The 14,286-nt window shown below is 32.1% G+C and overlaps 1 protein-coding gene and 1 long non-coding RNA gene across 5 annotated transcripts; one reads left to right on the forward strand and one right to left on the reverse strand.

Moving 5' to 3' along the window:
- Window positions 1-5,948: 5,948 nt before the first annotated feature.
- On the forward strand, window positions 5,949-11,767 carry LOC120188517 (serine/threonine-protein kinase Nek2-like). Of its 4 annotated transcripts, XM_039191920.1 has the most exons (18): window positions 6,038-6,165; window positions 6,419-6,478; window positions 6,732-6,791; window positions 7,050-7,109; window positions 7,673-7,786; window positions 8,015-8,081; window positions 8,275-8,340; window positions 8,450-8,496; window positions 8,621-8,666; window positions 8,760-8,840; window positions 8,925-8,967; window positions 9,089-9,138; window positions 9,218-9,299; window positions 9,420-9,469; window positions 10,023-10,096; window positions 10,278-10,329; window positions 10,411-10,860; window positions 10,983-11,767. In XM_039191920.1, exons 5-18 carry the CDS (start codon window positions 7,701-7,703, stop codon window positions 11,610-11,612), a joined length of 1,824 nt encoding a protein of 607 aa, XP_039047851.1. In that variant the 5' UTR covers window positions 6,038-6,165; window positions 6,419-6,478; window positions 6,732-6,791; window positions 7,050-7,109; window positions 7,673-7,700; the 3' UTR covers window positions 11,613-11,767. The 4 variants fall into 4 exon arrangements, with proteins under 4 accessions (XP_039047848.1, XP_039047851.1, XP_039047849.1 ...); XM_039191917.1 differs by lacking the exons at window positions 6,419-6,478; window positions 6,732-6,791; window positions 7,050-7,109 and adding an exon at window positions 5,949-5,991 and having other exon boundaries at window positions 6,106-6,165; XM_039191918.1 differs by lacking the exons at window positions 6,419-6,478; window positions 6,732-6,791; window positions 7,050-7,109 and having other exon boundaries at window positions 6,039-6,165.
- Window positions 6,065-7,216, reverse strand: LOC120188519. The gene is made up of 2 exons (XR_005522424.1): window positions 7,115-7,216; window positions 6,065-6,169 (listed from the first exon to the last, which is right to left on the reverse strand). It is a non-coding gene; the product is annotated as an uncharacterized LOC120188519 (long non-coding RNA).
- Window positions 11,768-14,286: the final 2,519 nt, after the last annotated feature.

The following is a 14,286-nucleotide window of genomic DNA, read 5'->3' on the forward strand; positions in this document are numbered from 1 at the left end:
TTTTATGGATTATTGTCTTATATATTGATTTAATTCTACTGCCTGTATCTAAATAATATTAAATATTTCATTATTTATTTTTTAATTTTAAAATTTATTTAAAACAATATTTAACGTCATTAAATTTTATTTATAATTATTTTCTTAAATGTATTAGAAAATAATATATTTTTATCGATTTATATTTATTGTATTATATATATATATATATATATATATATATAATGGAAATATAAGCAATTTTCCTAATAAATCACCGGTGATCGGTATATTTACCGATCTAACATCGGTCAGATTATATTTTCCGATCTAACACCCGTAGCAGTAAAGTGCGCCCCTGAACGTACTATACGCTGATTTGGCGCCACGTGGGTATAGCGCGCCCCTGCCCCGCGATATACGGTGATCTGGCGCCACGTGGGTATAGCGCGCCCCCTGATCCGCGCTATACCTGGATATCTGACACGTGGGGTATAGCGCGGTGCAGGGGGCGCGCTATACCCCTAAATACCCAACCCTACACGTCCCTATCCTCCCTATAAAGATTGACCCCGAACAGCACGCACTTGAACAAAATGTGCATACATCTCAATAGCGGCGTCTGAATAATTACTTTGAGCTTCAACCATCATTTGAACATCATCATTGTTCGAAAGTTCGAACGCTGTATAAGTTAATGGCAACAATGATGTTGGAAATATATACTGCAACGACGACATTATTCTGTTACTTCCAACATGAATCTTCCTCGAAATCTTCGTTATCAGCTCCTCAAGAGTTATGTTTCTCTTGAATGATATTTTAACACGCTCATTTGATACGAAAACAACGTCGGTTTCATCTTCTCGAATTTTACCATCATAATAAACAATAGCTGAAAGTCGTGTCATTCTTTGAGTTTAAAAGTGCGGCAATATTATATCTGCAAAAAAAAATAACTTAAATAAACATGATTAAATAAATTATATATGAACGGAAATATAACACAATTTTTTTTACACATCAACGTAAATAATTTAAATAATATAATTTTATATTCTTACCTGCACCGTAAAACTATTTCGACGTATGCTCCCGCATTTCAATTTTACAAACATAAAAATTAATTAAAAATAATTAGTATAATATTTTTTCAAATAATGATAATAAACAATAAGTATAATTAAAAAATTATAACAAAATTACATTATAACGAAAAATCGCACGAACTTCTAAATCAAATATAAGAAGATTGTCAGAATTATTACTCGTTGACGGAATTGTTGTATTAATTTATAAGAGAGGAGAGATGCAAAGAGATGTGAGAACCGGAGGTATTTATAAACATATAAGGTGTGATACATGCACCGCGTTATATGTAATTATTATATAGCGCGGATCATAGACCGCGTTAAATATAATTTTGGTATGACGTATAGCGCTGCCCGTGATCCGCGCTATACCCCTACGTGACGTATAGCGCGGAGCAGGGGACGCGCTATACCCCATGTGTAACACAGTCAGCGTATAGCGCGGTACAAGGGGCACGCTATACTCCACGTGACGTCAAATCAATATATAGCGCGGTTCAAGGGGCGCGCTTTACTGCTACGAGTTTTAGATCAAAAAATATAATCTAACCTATATTAGATCAATATATATTCCGATCACCGGTGATTTTTGAAGAAAATCGCCGGAAATATAGCATCGGTTTGTGAAAATAAAAAATAATAAATGAGAGAAAATCTTGAAGAGTCCAAATGAAATCTTTGCAAGGTGGAGAGTCAACGTAGAAGTGGGGCAGCAAAATACTCACCGACTCACCGTCAAAATCCGCGGAACCTTATGAAGACGCTGTCGTTTAACTCTGATAAATATCACATCAATACTAAGTATAAATTTGGTTTTTTTAAAATACAAATATTTTAAAAAATATATCAATTTTTTTATTAATCTTTGATGATAATAAAATAATATTTATTCAAAATGTATTTTAACCATTAACAATATAATTATTTGAATTCAGATTTTAGTAAACTAACACTTTCTCTTATAATCAAAATCACTCACTAAATTCAAATTAATTCTATAATAGACTCACATCTTGTACATTTTTTATAAGATTAAATATACAAAAGGTATCTAACGTATGTCCGTTTTTTCAGTTTAGTACCTAATATTTTTACGTTTCAGTTTGATGTCTAACGTTTCATTCCGTAACTCAAAATGGATCACGTCGTGACAGACCATTAAATTTGGCCGTTAACTCATTAAAAATGTCATGTGACATATTTTTTAATATTAAAAAATAATTTCTAAAAATAAAAATTAATTAAAATAAAAAATTAAACCTTATTAACTTTTTACCATTGTTTTGAAAACCGGACCGACCAGTTCAACCAGACCGACCAGTTCAACCGGGAACCGTGTGCTTTATTTTTAAAAAAAAAAAAATTAAACCAAACAACGTCGTTTGTTAAATGAGCCAAGTCGAACTCGAGTATTGCTGAGCTCGACTCGAACTTGAAAACTTTAAAAGTAAGCTCAACTCGACTCAAACTCACAAGCTAAAAATTTTCAAGTTCAACTCAAACTCGAAATATAATATTGAAACTTGAACTCAAAAAGGCTTGAACTAAAAAAAATTTAGAAGTTCGATTGAAGCCTAAAATTCGAGCTTGATTGAAGTGAAAGAATAGTTCACTCAATACTCACCAAAAGGCTCTATGATTTTAAATGCCAAATTACCTCTATTATTTATAGAAGTTAGTTGTGATGCTCTTCTATGTTTCTTAGCAATGTGGGATTGTTTTGTTCTCATATTTTTACTCTTTAGACTTTTGGGATGCTCTTCTATGTTTCTTAGCCATGTCGGATTGTTTTTTAAAAAAAAATTAAACCAAACAATATCATTTTGTTACAATTTTTTTAACCCCAATTTTATTTTTTAATTATAGTTATATAATTATATTTATTATTTAATATGTTTTACCTTAAATATTATGTTGTAGTTAATTTGAATCATTTTGTTTCACTTGATTTTATGGTTTTTAACTTATATATGTTATGATTTGCTTTGAATATGCCTTGTGATATAAAAAATTATTTTTTTATTAAATATTTTTGGTATTTTTATTTAATTTTTTAAATAATTATGGTGTCGTCCGGTTCTTCCGACCGGTAGGACCGATTCGACCGGTTGAACCAGTGAACCGATAGCATGACCGATTCGCTAACCGATCCGGTTCTGAAAACCATGCTTTTTACCCATTAACCCTATAACATTTTCCCTTATTCCCCTTTACTCTTTTCCCATTCCTTTTGGATAATCTGAAAATTTGCAATGAACCCTAATAAATTATTTTTATTGTTGTAATTGAGGAATACAAAATTTGTTACTACTGAAAGCAAACCAAAAATCGATTCCTTTTTATTTTTCAATCAAACCCATTAGAGCTAAGGAAGGAGAACTGTCGAAGAAGTGAAAATGTTGATCAAGGTCAAGTTCAAAGGTAAGTCTGAAAAAGAAGTTTATGTGTGATTTTGATTTTAATGGTAAGTATTTGCAATGGAAAACTCAGATTTTGCTTTGCAAAAATTGTTGTTCCTATTTTGAGCTCTAATTGAAGGACAAAGCTTTGAAGAAAAACAAAGGTTTCACAGAGAAAAAGAAAATCAGAAGCTATGGAAGGTAAAGCTACTCGTCTCGAATCAAAATTTAGAGATTTTTTTACATTTGTGTTAATTAATGTTTTCCCTTTGCGAGTTCACTGTAATATGTAAACAAACTTCGTGTATGGAGAAATGTTTGGGCAAAAACCTAACAATTTCTATAAATTTACTTTTTAGCCCCCGATGGGTTGTTGTTTGGTTGTTGAGAAAATGAAGAAACGTAAAATTCTAACTATGATTTTTGTTTGCAGCAAAAGTGTTATGATTTTCTTCTTGAATTGTAGTCTTGTTTGCTTTACATTATTTTTGTTTTTAAGTTTTATTTTTAATGATTTAATGTTATTTAGGGTACACTCATCCCACCACAACCTCCGACCCGACCCAAACTCCTTTCTCGTCCTGATAATTGAATTTGTCGTGAAGCTGAAAACCTTTCGCCTTACACGGAGTGAATCTCCGTCGTGGTTTGAGCTTTTCTCTTGTGGGTTGAATCAAAAATGGGTTTTCCATCGTTATAACATAACCATCTTCTTCAACGGAAAATCTTCGATTTCGTTGTTGATCATGAAAAACGTCGCTATTATTCATTTTTTCAGGAAAAAAGAGTGGAGCGAAAGAGAAATAATAAATGGATGTTTGAGCTGCAGAGAAGAGTGTTTCATTTAAGGAAAAATATATTAATTAAAATAGATTAATTAATTTCTTATTTTCAGAAATTATTTTTAATATTAAAAAATATTACAGGTGACATTTTTAATGGGTTAACGGCCAGACTATTTTGAGTTACAGAATGAAACGTTAGGCATCAAACTGAAACAAAAAAAACATTAGGCACTGAACTGAAAAAACAGACATACGTTGGACACCTTTTGTATATTTAAGCCTTTTTTATACCATCAAATATTTGGATCAACTAATATAAATCCTATTTGATATTTAAATAAAAAATATTAAAAATATATAATTTTTATTATCTTATTATAACTATTTAAAATAAATCTTAAATTTTTTTATATAAATTATTTTCATACAAAAACATGATAAAAATTTAATACAACTTGATTCATTTATCATAATAATATCATAAACAACTTTGATGATCAGGGATGAGTATGGAACAAGATTTCGACTAATATTTGAAAAAAATCCTCTTCATCGAAGTTTGATTGAATTTAACTTTAAGATGATTTCACCGATCCAAAATTTGACCTTTCCATTGAGATAAAATCTATATTTAACTCAACTCAATCTAATAAATATATATAATCAAGGAATGAGTCAGAATTAAATATTTATAGGGATTGAAATATTAGATTATTTAAAAAAATATAAAGACTTAGTAGGTATTTAATCTCGAAATTCAGCATGAATCAAACGACATTAGTGATTAAGAGATTGTTGTTATCCTTGAGGTCCGAGTTCAAGCATGCATGTAAGGGTATGAGCGTTCATTGTCATATAGTTGAAAGTTTTTGTACATATACTATCTTGTATTCACCCTAAATTTATATATAAAAAGACTCAAAACTCACAAGATAACTTCTCATTTGTCTATTATTTAAACTTATAATGAACTAAATTATAATTAAACGAAAAATTTGAGAACACATGCTTATCATTCTTTAGTTTGACCCCTACTTGATTAAATATTTAATAATTTTTTATATATATTTTTTTAAATTTAAATATCTATTTGTACATAAACCAAAATACAATTAAACTAAAATTATATTAAATATATAAATTTTAACAAGCCTGAGCTCCCTTAAGCCCTAAGGGAACTTTATCCTTGTATACAATTTTTAATTTTATTTAATAAATTAATGATCTAATTATTATATATAATATATTATATAATTATATCTAAATATATAAAATATAGTAATTATATCATTTTTTAATAAAATTAAGTTAAACTATATAATTTTATCTTAAATTCGAATTTAACCTAACCAAAATTTATTCTCTAAAAAATTTAACTCGACCCAAAACTTATATGACAGTTGGGATCACATCTCCATCCTAACTGAAGGCAGTGTATAGTTTACCTGCACCGCTTCGCAGGGAATCCAAAACCACTCCACCTCACTCGCCCGTGCACTTGTTTTGTTCCTTTGTTGATAAAAAAACGTAAAAAAAACGTTACTTGAAAAAGCCATTTGACCTCTCTCGCTCTCATCTGGAACAGTGCATTTTGAATTTTAAATTCTTCGCTCACCTTTTGATTTTTCCTTTTCTTCTCTACCACAGTTCCTTCATGTTCCGCTCCGTCTCTCTTTCTCTCTCCCCCAAATTTAGTATAAAAAAATAAACAACGCTAATAATGTTGCTTTAAATTAGGTAAGAATCTTCCACGTTTCTTCAAACTTCTATCTTATCCTATCGAATTTCAAAAACTAATGCAGTTTTTTGAAGTTTATAATGAAGAATTTCTTTTGATCCTTTGCTTCACAGGAGTTCGATAAGAATCCCGCTTCGTCTCTTTCAGCTGCCTTTCTGTGTTTTCCACTTCAGGTAACTTCTTCTGCTGCTGCTTTAACTCCATTTCCTCGTTTTTCTTCTTTGATTTTTACTTTCTCAAGCAATTTACGTCGTCGATTGCATAATAGAGTGAAGAAACTATTTTCGCTCTGTTTTTTCTTCTTATGTTTCTTAATTTTAGTTGTTATGAAGCAGTAGGGTAGAGGAGAGTGAATTTTATCCTATCAAATTCAAAAAACTAATGCAGTTTTTAATGAAGATTTTCATTTGATCCTTTGCTTCACAGGGGTTAGATAAGAATCCCGCTTCGTCGCTTTCAGCTGCCTTTCTGTGTTTTTCGCTTCAGGTAACTTCTTCTGCTGCTGCTTTAACTTCATTTCCTTGTTTTTCTTCTTTGATTTTTTCCTTCTCAATCAATTTTCGTCGTCAATTGCATAATAGAGTGAAGAAACTGTTTTCGCTCTGTTTTTTCTTCTTATGTTTCTTAATTTTAGTTGTTATGAACAGTCGGGTAGAGGAGAGTGAATTTTATCCTATCAAATTCAAAAAACTAATGCAGTTTTTTAATGAAGATTTTCCTTTGATCCTTTGCTTCACAGGAGTTAGATAAGAATCCCGCTTCGTCGCTTTCAGCTGCCTTTCTGTGTTTTCCACTTCAGGTAACTTCTTCTGCTGCTTTATTTTCATTCCTTGTTTTTCTTCTTTGATTTTTCCTTTCTCAAGCAATTTACGTCGTCAATTGCATAATAGAGTGAAGAAACTGTTTTCTCTCTGTTTTTCTCTTATGTTTCTTAGTTTTAGTTGTTATGAAGCAGTCGGGTGGAGGAGAGTGAATTTTATCATATCACATTCAAAAAACTAATGCAGTTTTTTTTAAGTTTTTAATGAAGATTTTCCTTTGATCCTTTGCTTCACAGGAGTTCGATAAGAATCTCTCTTAGTCCCTTTTAGCTGCCTTTCTGTGTTGTTCCACTTCAGGTACCTTCTTTTCGAATTTCAGTTTCTTGTTTTTCTTTTTTGATCTGTCGCTTCTCAAGCAATTTACGTCGTCAATTGCATTGTAGAGCGAAGAAACTGTTTTCTCTTATGTTTCTCAATTTTAATTTTTATGAAGTACAGTAGCGAAGAGTGATTTTTTCCACATGTGCTAGTAATGTCTCTGCTCAAATGCCGCGAGAAATATTTCCTTTTTTAAGTTTTAAGTTTAAAGCTACCTGATGAATTTTGGCTGAGCATGTCGTAAGAACCAAAAATAATTCGTTGAACTTTCAGTAGCTAATTAAAGTGCCTTCATAAAACGGCAAAAAGTAGCGTTTTGATAGTTGATTTGGGTTCTTTTATGGAATTTTCAAGTCTTGGTATTTCTTTTCCGGCTTTTCTGTACATTATTGCCACTGCAAATTACATCATATTTTTATTTATTACGGTAGATAGCCATAAGCTCATGTTCTATGCTTCATAGTTGAGAAATAATGGTTTTCTCTTTTTGTTTGCAAATAAATTGGAACTAATTTTTTTCGGGTAAATTTACTTGTTACAGTAACAGTTGAAAAGTCAAAATATTCAAAATGGAGCAGTATGAAATTCTAGAGCAGATTGGGAAAGGGTCTTTTGGTTCTGCTCTTCTTGTGAGGCATAAGCATGAAAAGAAGAAGTGAGTTTATTTGCACCTCAGTTTGGCTCTTCATGGTTCAAATTTCAAACGCTCACATATATGCTTGCGCATGCGCTCTTTTGTGTGGGTGATTAAATGCATGTATTGACTTATGCTACATTTGTTTTCATATTTGATCTTCATTGTGGGAATGTGTGGAATGAGGTGGTTTCTTTCCTGTTTATCATATCAACAATCAACATTTCCTACATTCTTCTTTTCCGTCAGATATGTCCTAAAGAAAATTCGCCTTGCTCGGCAGACTGATAGGGCTCGTAGATCTGCTCATCAGGAGGTCAGTTCTTTTATCGTGTTCCTATAATTCTTCTTATAACAATGTGAGGAAAAGTTTGATGTCACATTTGGCTTCTGAAGAATGGGAGCAAATTTGAAAGGAAAGATTGGCATCTTTTATACTCCAAAATTATACCCCATTGATCAAAGAAATAGTCTGGTGTTAAAATGCCCTTTTGATTCCCATGATGCAGATGGAGCTTATTTCTAAGGTGAAGAATCCTTTTATTGTGGAATATAAAGATTCCTGGGTAGAAAGGGTTAGTAAATATACTTTCCTTTTTCTTCTGCCTCATGCTCATTTGTTTCTTACTTTTGATTAATAATGAATTTTTCCGCTGAATGTTGTTTTGCTTATTTATTTTCCAGGGTTGCTATGTTTGCATAATTATAGGATACTGTGAAGGAGGAGATATGTAAGTTATTTTTGTTATTTAAGTGGGTATGTTGAAATTGTCTGGAAAATGGAAATTGCTTAAGGCTTGATTTGCTATTTTGCTGTCTTCTTACTTCTGCACATTGACATTGTTCATTATACAGGGCAGAAGCTATAAAAAGAGCCAATGGTGTGCATTTCTCTGAGGAGGTAGTAAAACTTTCAGCCAATTTTGCAAGGACTTAGCTATCTACAACAAAATGTAACCACTGTTCTTTTTCCCCTTCAATAAATTATACACAGAAACTTTGCAAGTGGCTAGTTCAGCTCCTAATGGCACTTGATTACTTGCATGCCAATCATATTCTTCATCGTGATGTCAAGGTCAGTGTTACTTCTTATTGAAGAATCTTCAGTTTAATGTTTGTGATTTTGGGCTTACGAATCTAAACTTTAATTTTGTTTCAGTGCTCAAATATTTTTTTGACAAAAGAACAAGACATACGTCTAGGTGATAAGTCCTTTTGTACCTAATTTTCATGATATAATTTGTTTATCATGTGTCAGTTTTTTCTGTGTTTAGCATTCTGTCTTTCAAATTTTGTGACTTTCCATGTTGTGCACCTATGCAGGTGATTTTGGTCTTGCTAAAATGTTGACTTCTGATGACCTTGCTTCATCTGTGAGTATCTAACAATGGTAATGTTTTTATATTGTTTCACCTTTCGCTTTATTTTAATAATACATCTTTTGCTCAACAGGTTGTGGGAACTCCTAGTTATATGTGCCCCGAGCTACTTGCGGATATACCTTATGGTTCTAAGTCAGACATTTGGTCTTTAGGTACCTTGCAATTATTGAAATTTTAGAAATATCTTAATTTGATTTCTATTCTCTATTTCTCTTCCTCCCGCCCTATCTCTATTTTACATAAATGTAATGTAATGTAATACATCTTTTCAGGATGCTGCCTGTATGAAATGACTGCTCACAAACCAGCATTTAAAGCATTTGTAAGTTTCTGATCTGCTATTAACTAGTAGTTTTACTCTTTAGTCTTTACCACTTCTTGGCAATTGGCATGGCCAAAATCGTAGCTCCGTAGTAGCATGCAATTTGATGGATTGGTTATCACAAACTATTCTTTCATTCAATTGTTCTTGAGGGACTTAAAGATGAGCATATCTAGTATTGATTCATGTGAAATGTGAAACTATTTTTTATGTTAATGCTGGTCTTAAAGGATTCTGTTATTGAACAGTTTAAAATCTTTCTTCGTTTACTTTTCTTTTTCCCTCCTCACTTTATGTTCTTGTGGTGCTATAATTTGATAATTCCAATTAAGAACTTCGGCTGGACAGCATTTTCCATATTCGGGAAGAAAATTGCAATGGTGGAAAATATAATCACTCCAGTAATATTATGCTCGATCATAGATCATAAGTTAGTGTGTTTAGTTGAATGGCTTATCATGCATTCTATGATAGAATCACTTTCAAATGGTCATCCATCCTTTTGGATTTGGTTAACCCTAATGGCTACCGTCTACTTCCATCTTCTTACCAGGATATGCAAGCTCTGATTAACAAAATAAATAGGTCTATAGTGGCTCCTTTACCTACCATGTACTCTGGTGCACTGTGAGTCTACTATCCTCTACATGTATACAAATGTCACTTCCTACATAAATTTAGCTTTTTAAAATATTACGAGTCTCATCATATTGCAAAAAATTTTGTAATCATTTTGGTTTCCATTTTTGTTGCACTCGGCCGTTATCAATAAAATTGATTACCAGTCTAATTTTTTCCCTTGCTTCAGTCGAGCACTTATAAAAAGCATGCTACGCAAGAATCCAGAACTTAGACCAAGTGTATGTTTCTTTTCCCTTCTCCTCTAATTTTGTCAAACTTATATTCTTACCTTTTTTTCCTATAAATGGAAATGCACGCAGGCTTCGGAGTTGCTCACTCACCCACATCTTCAGCCTTATGTTCTCAGAATTCATCAGATATTGAATAGCCCTCGATCTGGCAATTTCCCCACTCGGTGGTCAGATTCAAATTTCTTAAAGAAAACTAGATTTCTGGAGCAAGATGTCAAAGGCAGAAGGAAATCGTTCAGCAACGACAGAGCTTTGAACCCCAGTGTATCTGAAGCTGAACTAGACTCCTTTAGTTATGTTCAAAGAGAGCAAGATATTCCAAGTTATTTGTTTGAAAAATTCACGGAATTTTCTGTTAACATTGACGAATTCAATGAAGAGATTACAATTGACAAGTCAACAGCGACAATGTTTCCCACTAACGTGAAGACCCCAAGATTGACGCCTGCAGTGTCTGTCACTCAGAGGAAACATATAACACCAGCTAAGAAATCCCAGACTGGTCATCGACATGATCTGGTAATTTACATATTTATCAATATCTGTGTTAAATTGCGAAATTGATCTTCATTTCAATGAATGTTTATTTGCACGATGACGAATAATCGATGCATTTTTACTTAGCCTGCTAAAATGTGCAGGTTCCAATATCGAAAACTCCAGCAAGGAAATCATCCTACTCGTCTCGCCGAGAGTCTCTTCCATTGACAACAAGGACTGCAGCCTTGATGACCCCCTATAGAGCCAATGTTGGTTTGCTTCATAGGATCGACTCCCCAGATGTTTCTGTGAATGCCCCACTAATCGACAAAATCGCAGAATTCCCTTTAGCTTCTTCCGAGGGTCCCCTTTTACATGTTCATGGAACCTCATCGACATCGGCAAAGTGCTCTTCTTCATCAATGGAAAGTTCCAACCTTTCTATAATGAAGGACAAGTGTACAGTCCAAACTCTAGACAAAGTTGTAACAACATCCAACGGCAGTGATGAAAGCCTTGGAGTTGGACGAGATGGTGGTGAAGGCTTGGAAAATAATCGTGCAGCTGCAGCACGTCATTCATTTGAGTCGCGACAGAGACGGTTCGACACCTCATCGTACCGGCAGCGAGCAGAGGCATTAGAAGGGTTGCTCGAGTTCAGTGCAAGGCTCTTACAACATCAAAGGTACGATGAGCTCGGGGTGCTTTTGAAGCCATTTGGAACCGAGAAAGTGTCCCCTAGGGAAACTGCCATCTGGTTGGCTAAGAGCTTCAAGGAGACCCAAGTCTAAAGGTAAAATGCCCTATGCTTCGATGTGAGCAGGAGCCCCTCTTAACTCCAGCTGGTGTAATTGGTGATGTGGATTTGTGTTTGAGATATGCAGTTTCTGTGGAAAATTAGAGAAATGGAATTTTTCTGAAATTGTATGCATTGTATAATCAGACCCCCGGTTAATTTATTAAATAAATTTTGATATATATATTTATATAAAATATATCTTACTCCAAACGTGAGTAATAAAATTTAACAATTTATGAAAATCTGAATATATTTATATAGGAACATTTAATGAACTGTTTAAGATCGTTCAATCGAACGATGGCGCAATAGACATTGTTTCGCCTGTAACAATGGGATCAGATTAAACCTGAACATCAATTCTTGTTTTGTGCACACTGATCATCAAAAATTAAATACTTAATTATAGAATAAGAAACTAAATATATAATTATTTATAAAAAATTAAATATCATAATATATGTAACTAAAATAATAATGGACTTGACTGAATGGGTTGATTTCGTGGGTAATGGGTTATAACCAATTTCTATTGACCCCTATTGGACATAATGGACTTTTGATTGGACTTTTTGGGTCCCAATGTAAGGTGCATTAATTAGAGAAGGCCCGCAATAGAAATTCTCGAAACGGAATGACATATTGGCATTTTTTAATAATAATTTTGAAGTTTAAATTAAAATAATATTCTTATAAAACTTAATTATTTATTATTTTCGAAATCTAAAATACAATTAATTCTGGCTACATTCCTCCGGACAACGACGACTATCCTTTCTTCCTCCCTCGCCCTTGTTCGTCTTGGTTGTAAGTTTTTATTCCAATTAGAAATGAGAATTTGAATGGTATATTCGGATATTTGACGTGTGTTTTTCCATTCGGTTGTTATAAAATCAAATATTATATATATATATATATATATATAATAATTATTGATATTTGATCTATTAAATCATATCAATTTCCTTTTTTGGAAATATAAATAACGAATGATTGAAGGAAACGTAAGTGGGACGGAACTCATTCAAAATTTTGGGGGAAAACAAAGGTTGGTTCATCCAGCAAACCAAGCAAACTGGAATAAAGTATCTTTCTCTTTTGTGCAAGTTTTATTATTGACGGAATTGAAAGCGGTGTTCTAATAGATAATCGTATACGCTTTTAAATCATTTAACTTTGGCTATGTTTCTATTTTGGTCGTTTAATATTCAAAATTTTCAATATCACCAAAAAATTAAAATTATTCTTTATTCAGTCGCTCTACCATTAATTATTTAATATGACATAATTTTTAAATGTATGAAAAGGCCCCAGACTTTTCTTTTCGTTTCGTAAAAATTCCTTTGAAAATCATCTTTCCTTAAGTTTTAACCTAATTTTTTCGATTTCTCTTTGATATTTTTACACTAAAGCACCTTATTTCAAATTTCAATTGTATAAAGGTGGTGAAGGAGGAAACAAGTAAAAGCAATATATCTTGATTATATGTTGATCGAACAATGGAGATTATAGGTTGAAGTCATTTTACTCTGGTAATTAGGTTGAGTTTCGCTAGTTTTAAAGAGATTTTAAGAAAATCTAAACAAATAGAGTAGTAGGGGAGATGAGATGAATTTGTCAATGTCTGAAGTGGCCAGAGAGGACATCGAAGAACGACGATATTCACAGCAACACAATATGAGATTAAACTCTAAAAGATTCTTTTTCGTTAAGAACATAATGAAACTAAAAAAAGTGGACAATATGTGAGATTCGCGTCAACAAAAGTAGTACATGTCACCATGTTATTTTTCATTTAACGTTCGAGTGACCAAAACAATAACAATCTAAAAGTTTAGTAATAAATTGAAAACAATTAAAATTGGATGATCAAAATAAAAACATAATCAAACTTGAATTATGAGTGTTTGCAGTTAATATATTACTTAACTTTCAAATTACTCCTAATTTAATCACTCTAACTTTCAATTTTATTTTTCATTTTAATTATATATTAATAAAATAATAATAAAAATGTCACGTCACAAAAATTATTAATAAAATAAATTAGAGTGATTAAAACATAAGCTATTTGAAAGTTGAGTAGTTAAATTGAAAATTTTTAAACTTCATTGACCAAAATAGGAGTGAGAAGATGTTAAGTGATGAATGATGTAATTTACCTATAAAAATGTCATAATTCACTCATGTTTTAAACTGTAGATACTAAAATAAAACAAGAAATAAACGTTAAGTATGATTTTGAAATAGATGAAAGTTTAGGTACTAAAACAAAATAAAATTAATAATTTAAGTACTAAATGTTTAGTTTATCCTAAATAAAAATGTGACTAATTTTCTTAGAGAAAAGAAAAAAGAAAAGGAAAGATGAGATAGAGAAAAGGGTAATGTGTGTGTTTGTAAGCAAACTATGTAAGACAAAGATGATGACGTATCCACGCACGCCGATTTTAGCATTCCTTCAAGCTTCGATTTTTGTCGTTTCAGCTCTGGTTCACGGAACCATCTCAAACCCCCTATTGCTGATACCCTAACCCTAAATCACAAGAAAAAAAAGAACATAGAATAAACTATAGGGTACTATTTTTAATCACATGATTATGAAAAGTTATAAAACGATATTCTTCTTGTTATAGAGCGTTATTTTTTTAGTTCCATGATTATAA

Source organism: Hibiscus syriacus, unplaced genomic scaffold (assembly GCF_006381635.1).
Source record: "Hibiscus syriacus cultivar Baekdansim isolate YM2019G1 unplaced genomic scaffold, ASM638163v2 tig00116951_pilon, whole genome shotgun sequence".
Taxonomy (NCBI): Eukaryota; Viridiplantae; Streptophyta; class Magnoliopsida; order Malvales; family Malvaceae; genus Hibiscus; species Hibiscus syriacus.

What these genes read in the sequence shown, in the direction of transcription:
- LOC120188517 (XM_039191917.1), top strand. Translation starts at nt 7,701, where the DNA reads ATGGAGCAGTATGAAATTCTAGAGCAGATTGGGAAAGGGTCTTTTGGT. An exon ending in TACTGTGAAGGAGGAGATAT is followed by an intron (nt 8,497 to 8,620) that starts GTAAGTTATTTT and finishes TTCATTATACAG; the next exon opens with GGCAGAAGCTATAAAAAGAG. An exon ending in CTGGTCATCGACATGATCTG is followed by an intron (nt 10,861 to 10,982) that starts GTAATTTACATA and finishes TAAAATGTGCAG; the next exon opens with GTTCCAATATCGAAAACTCC.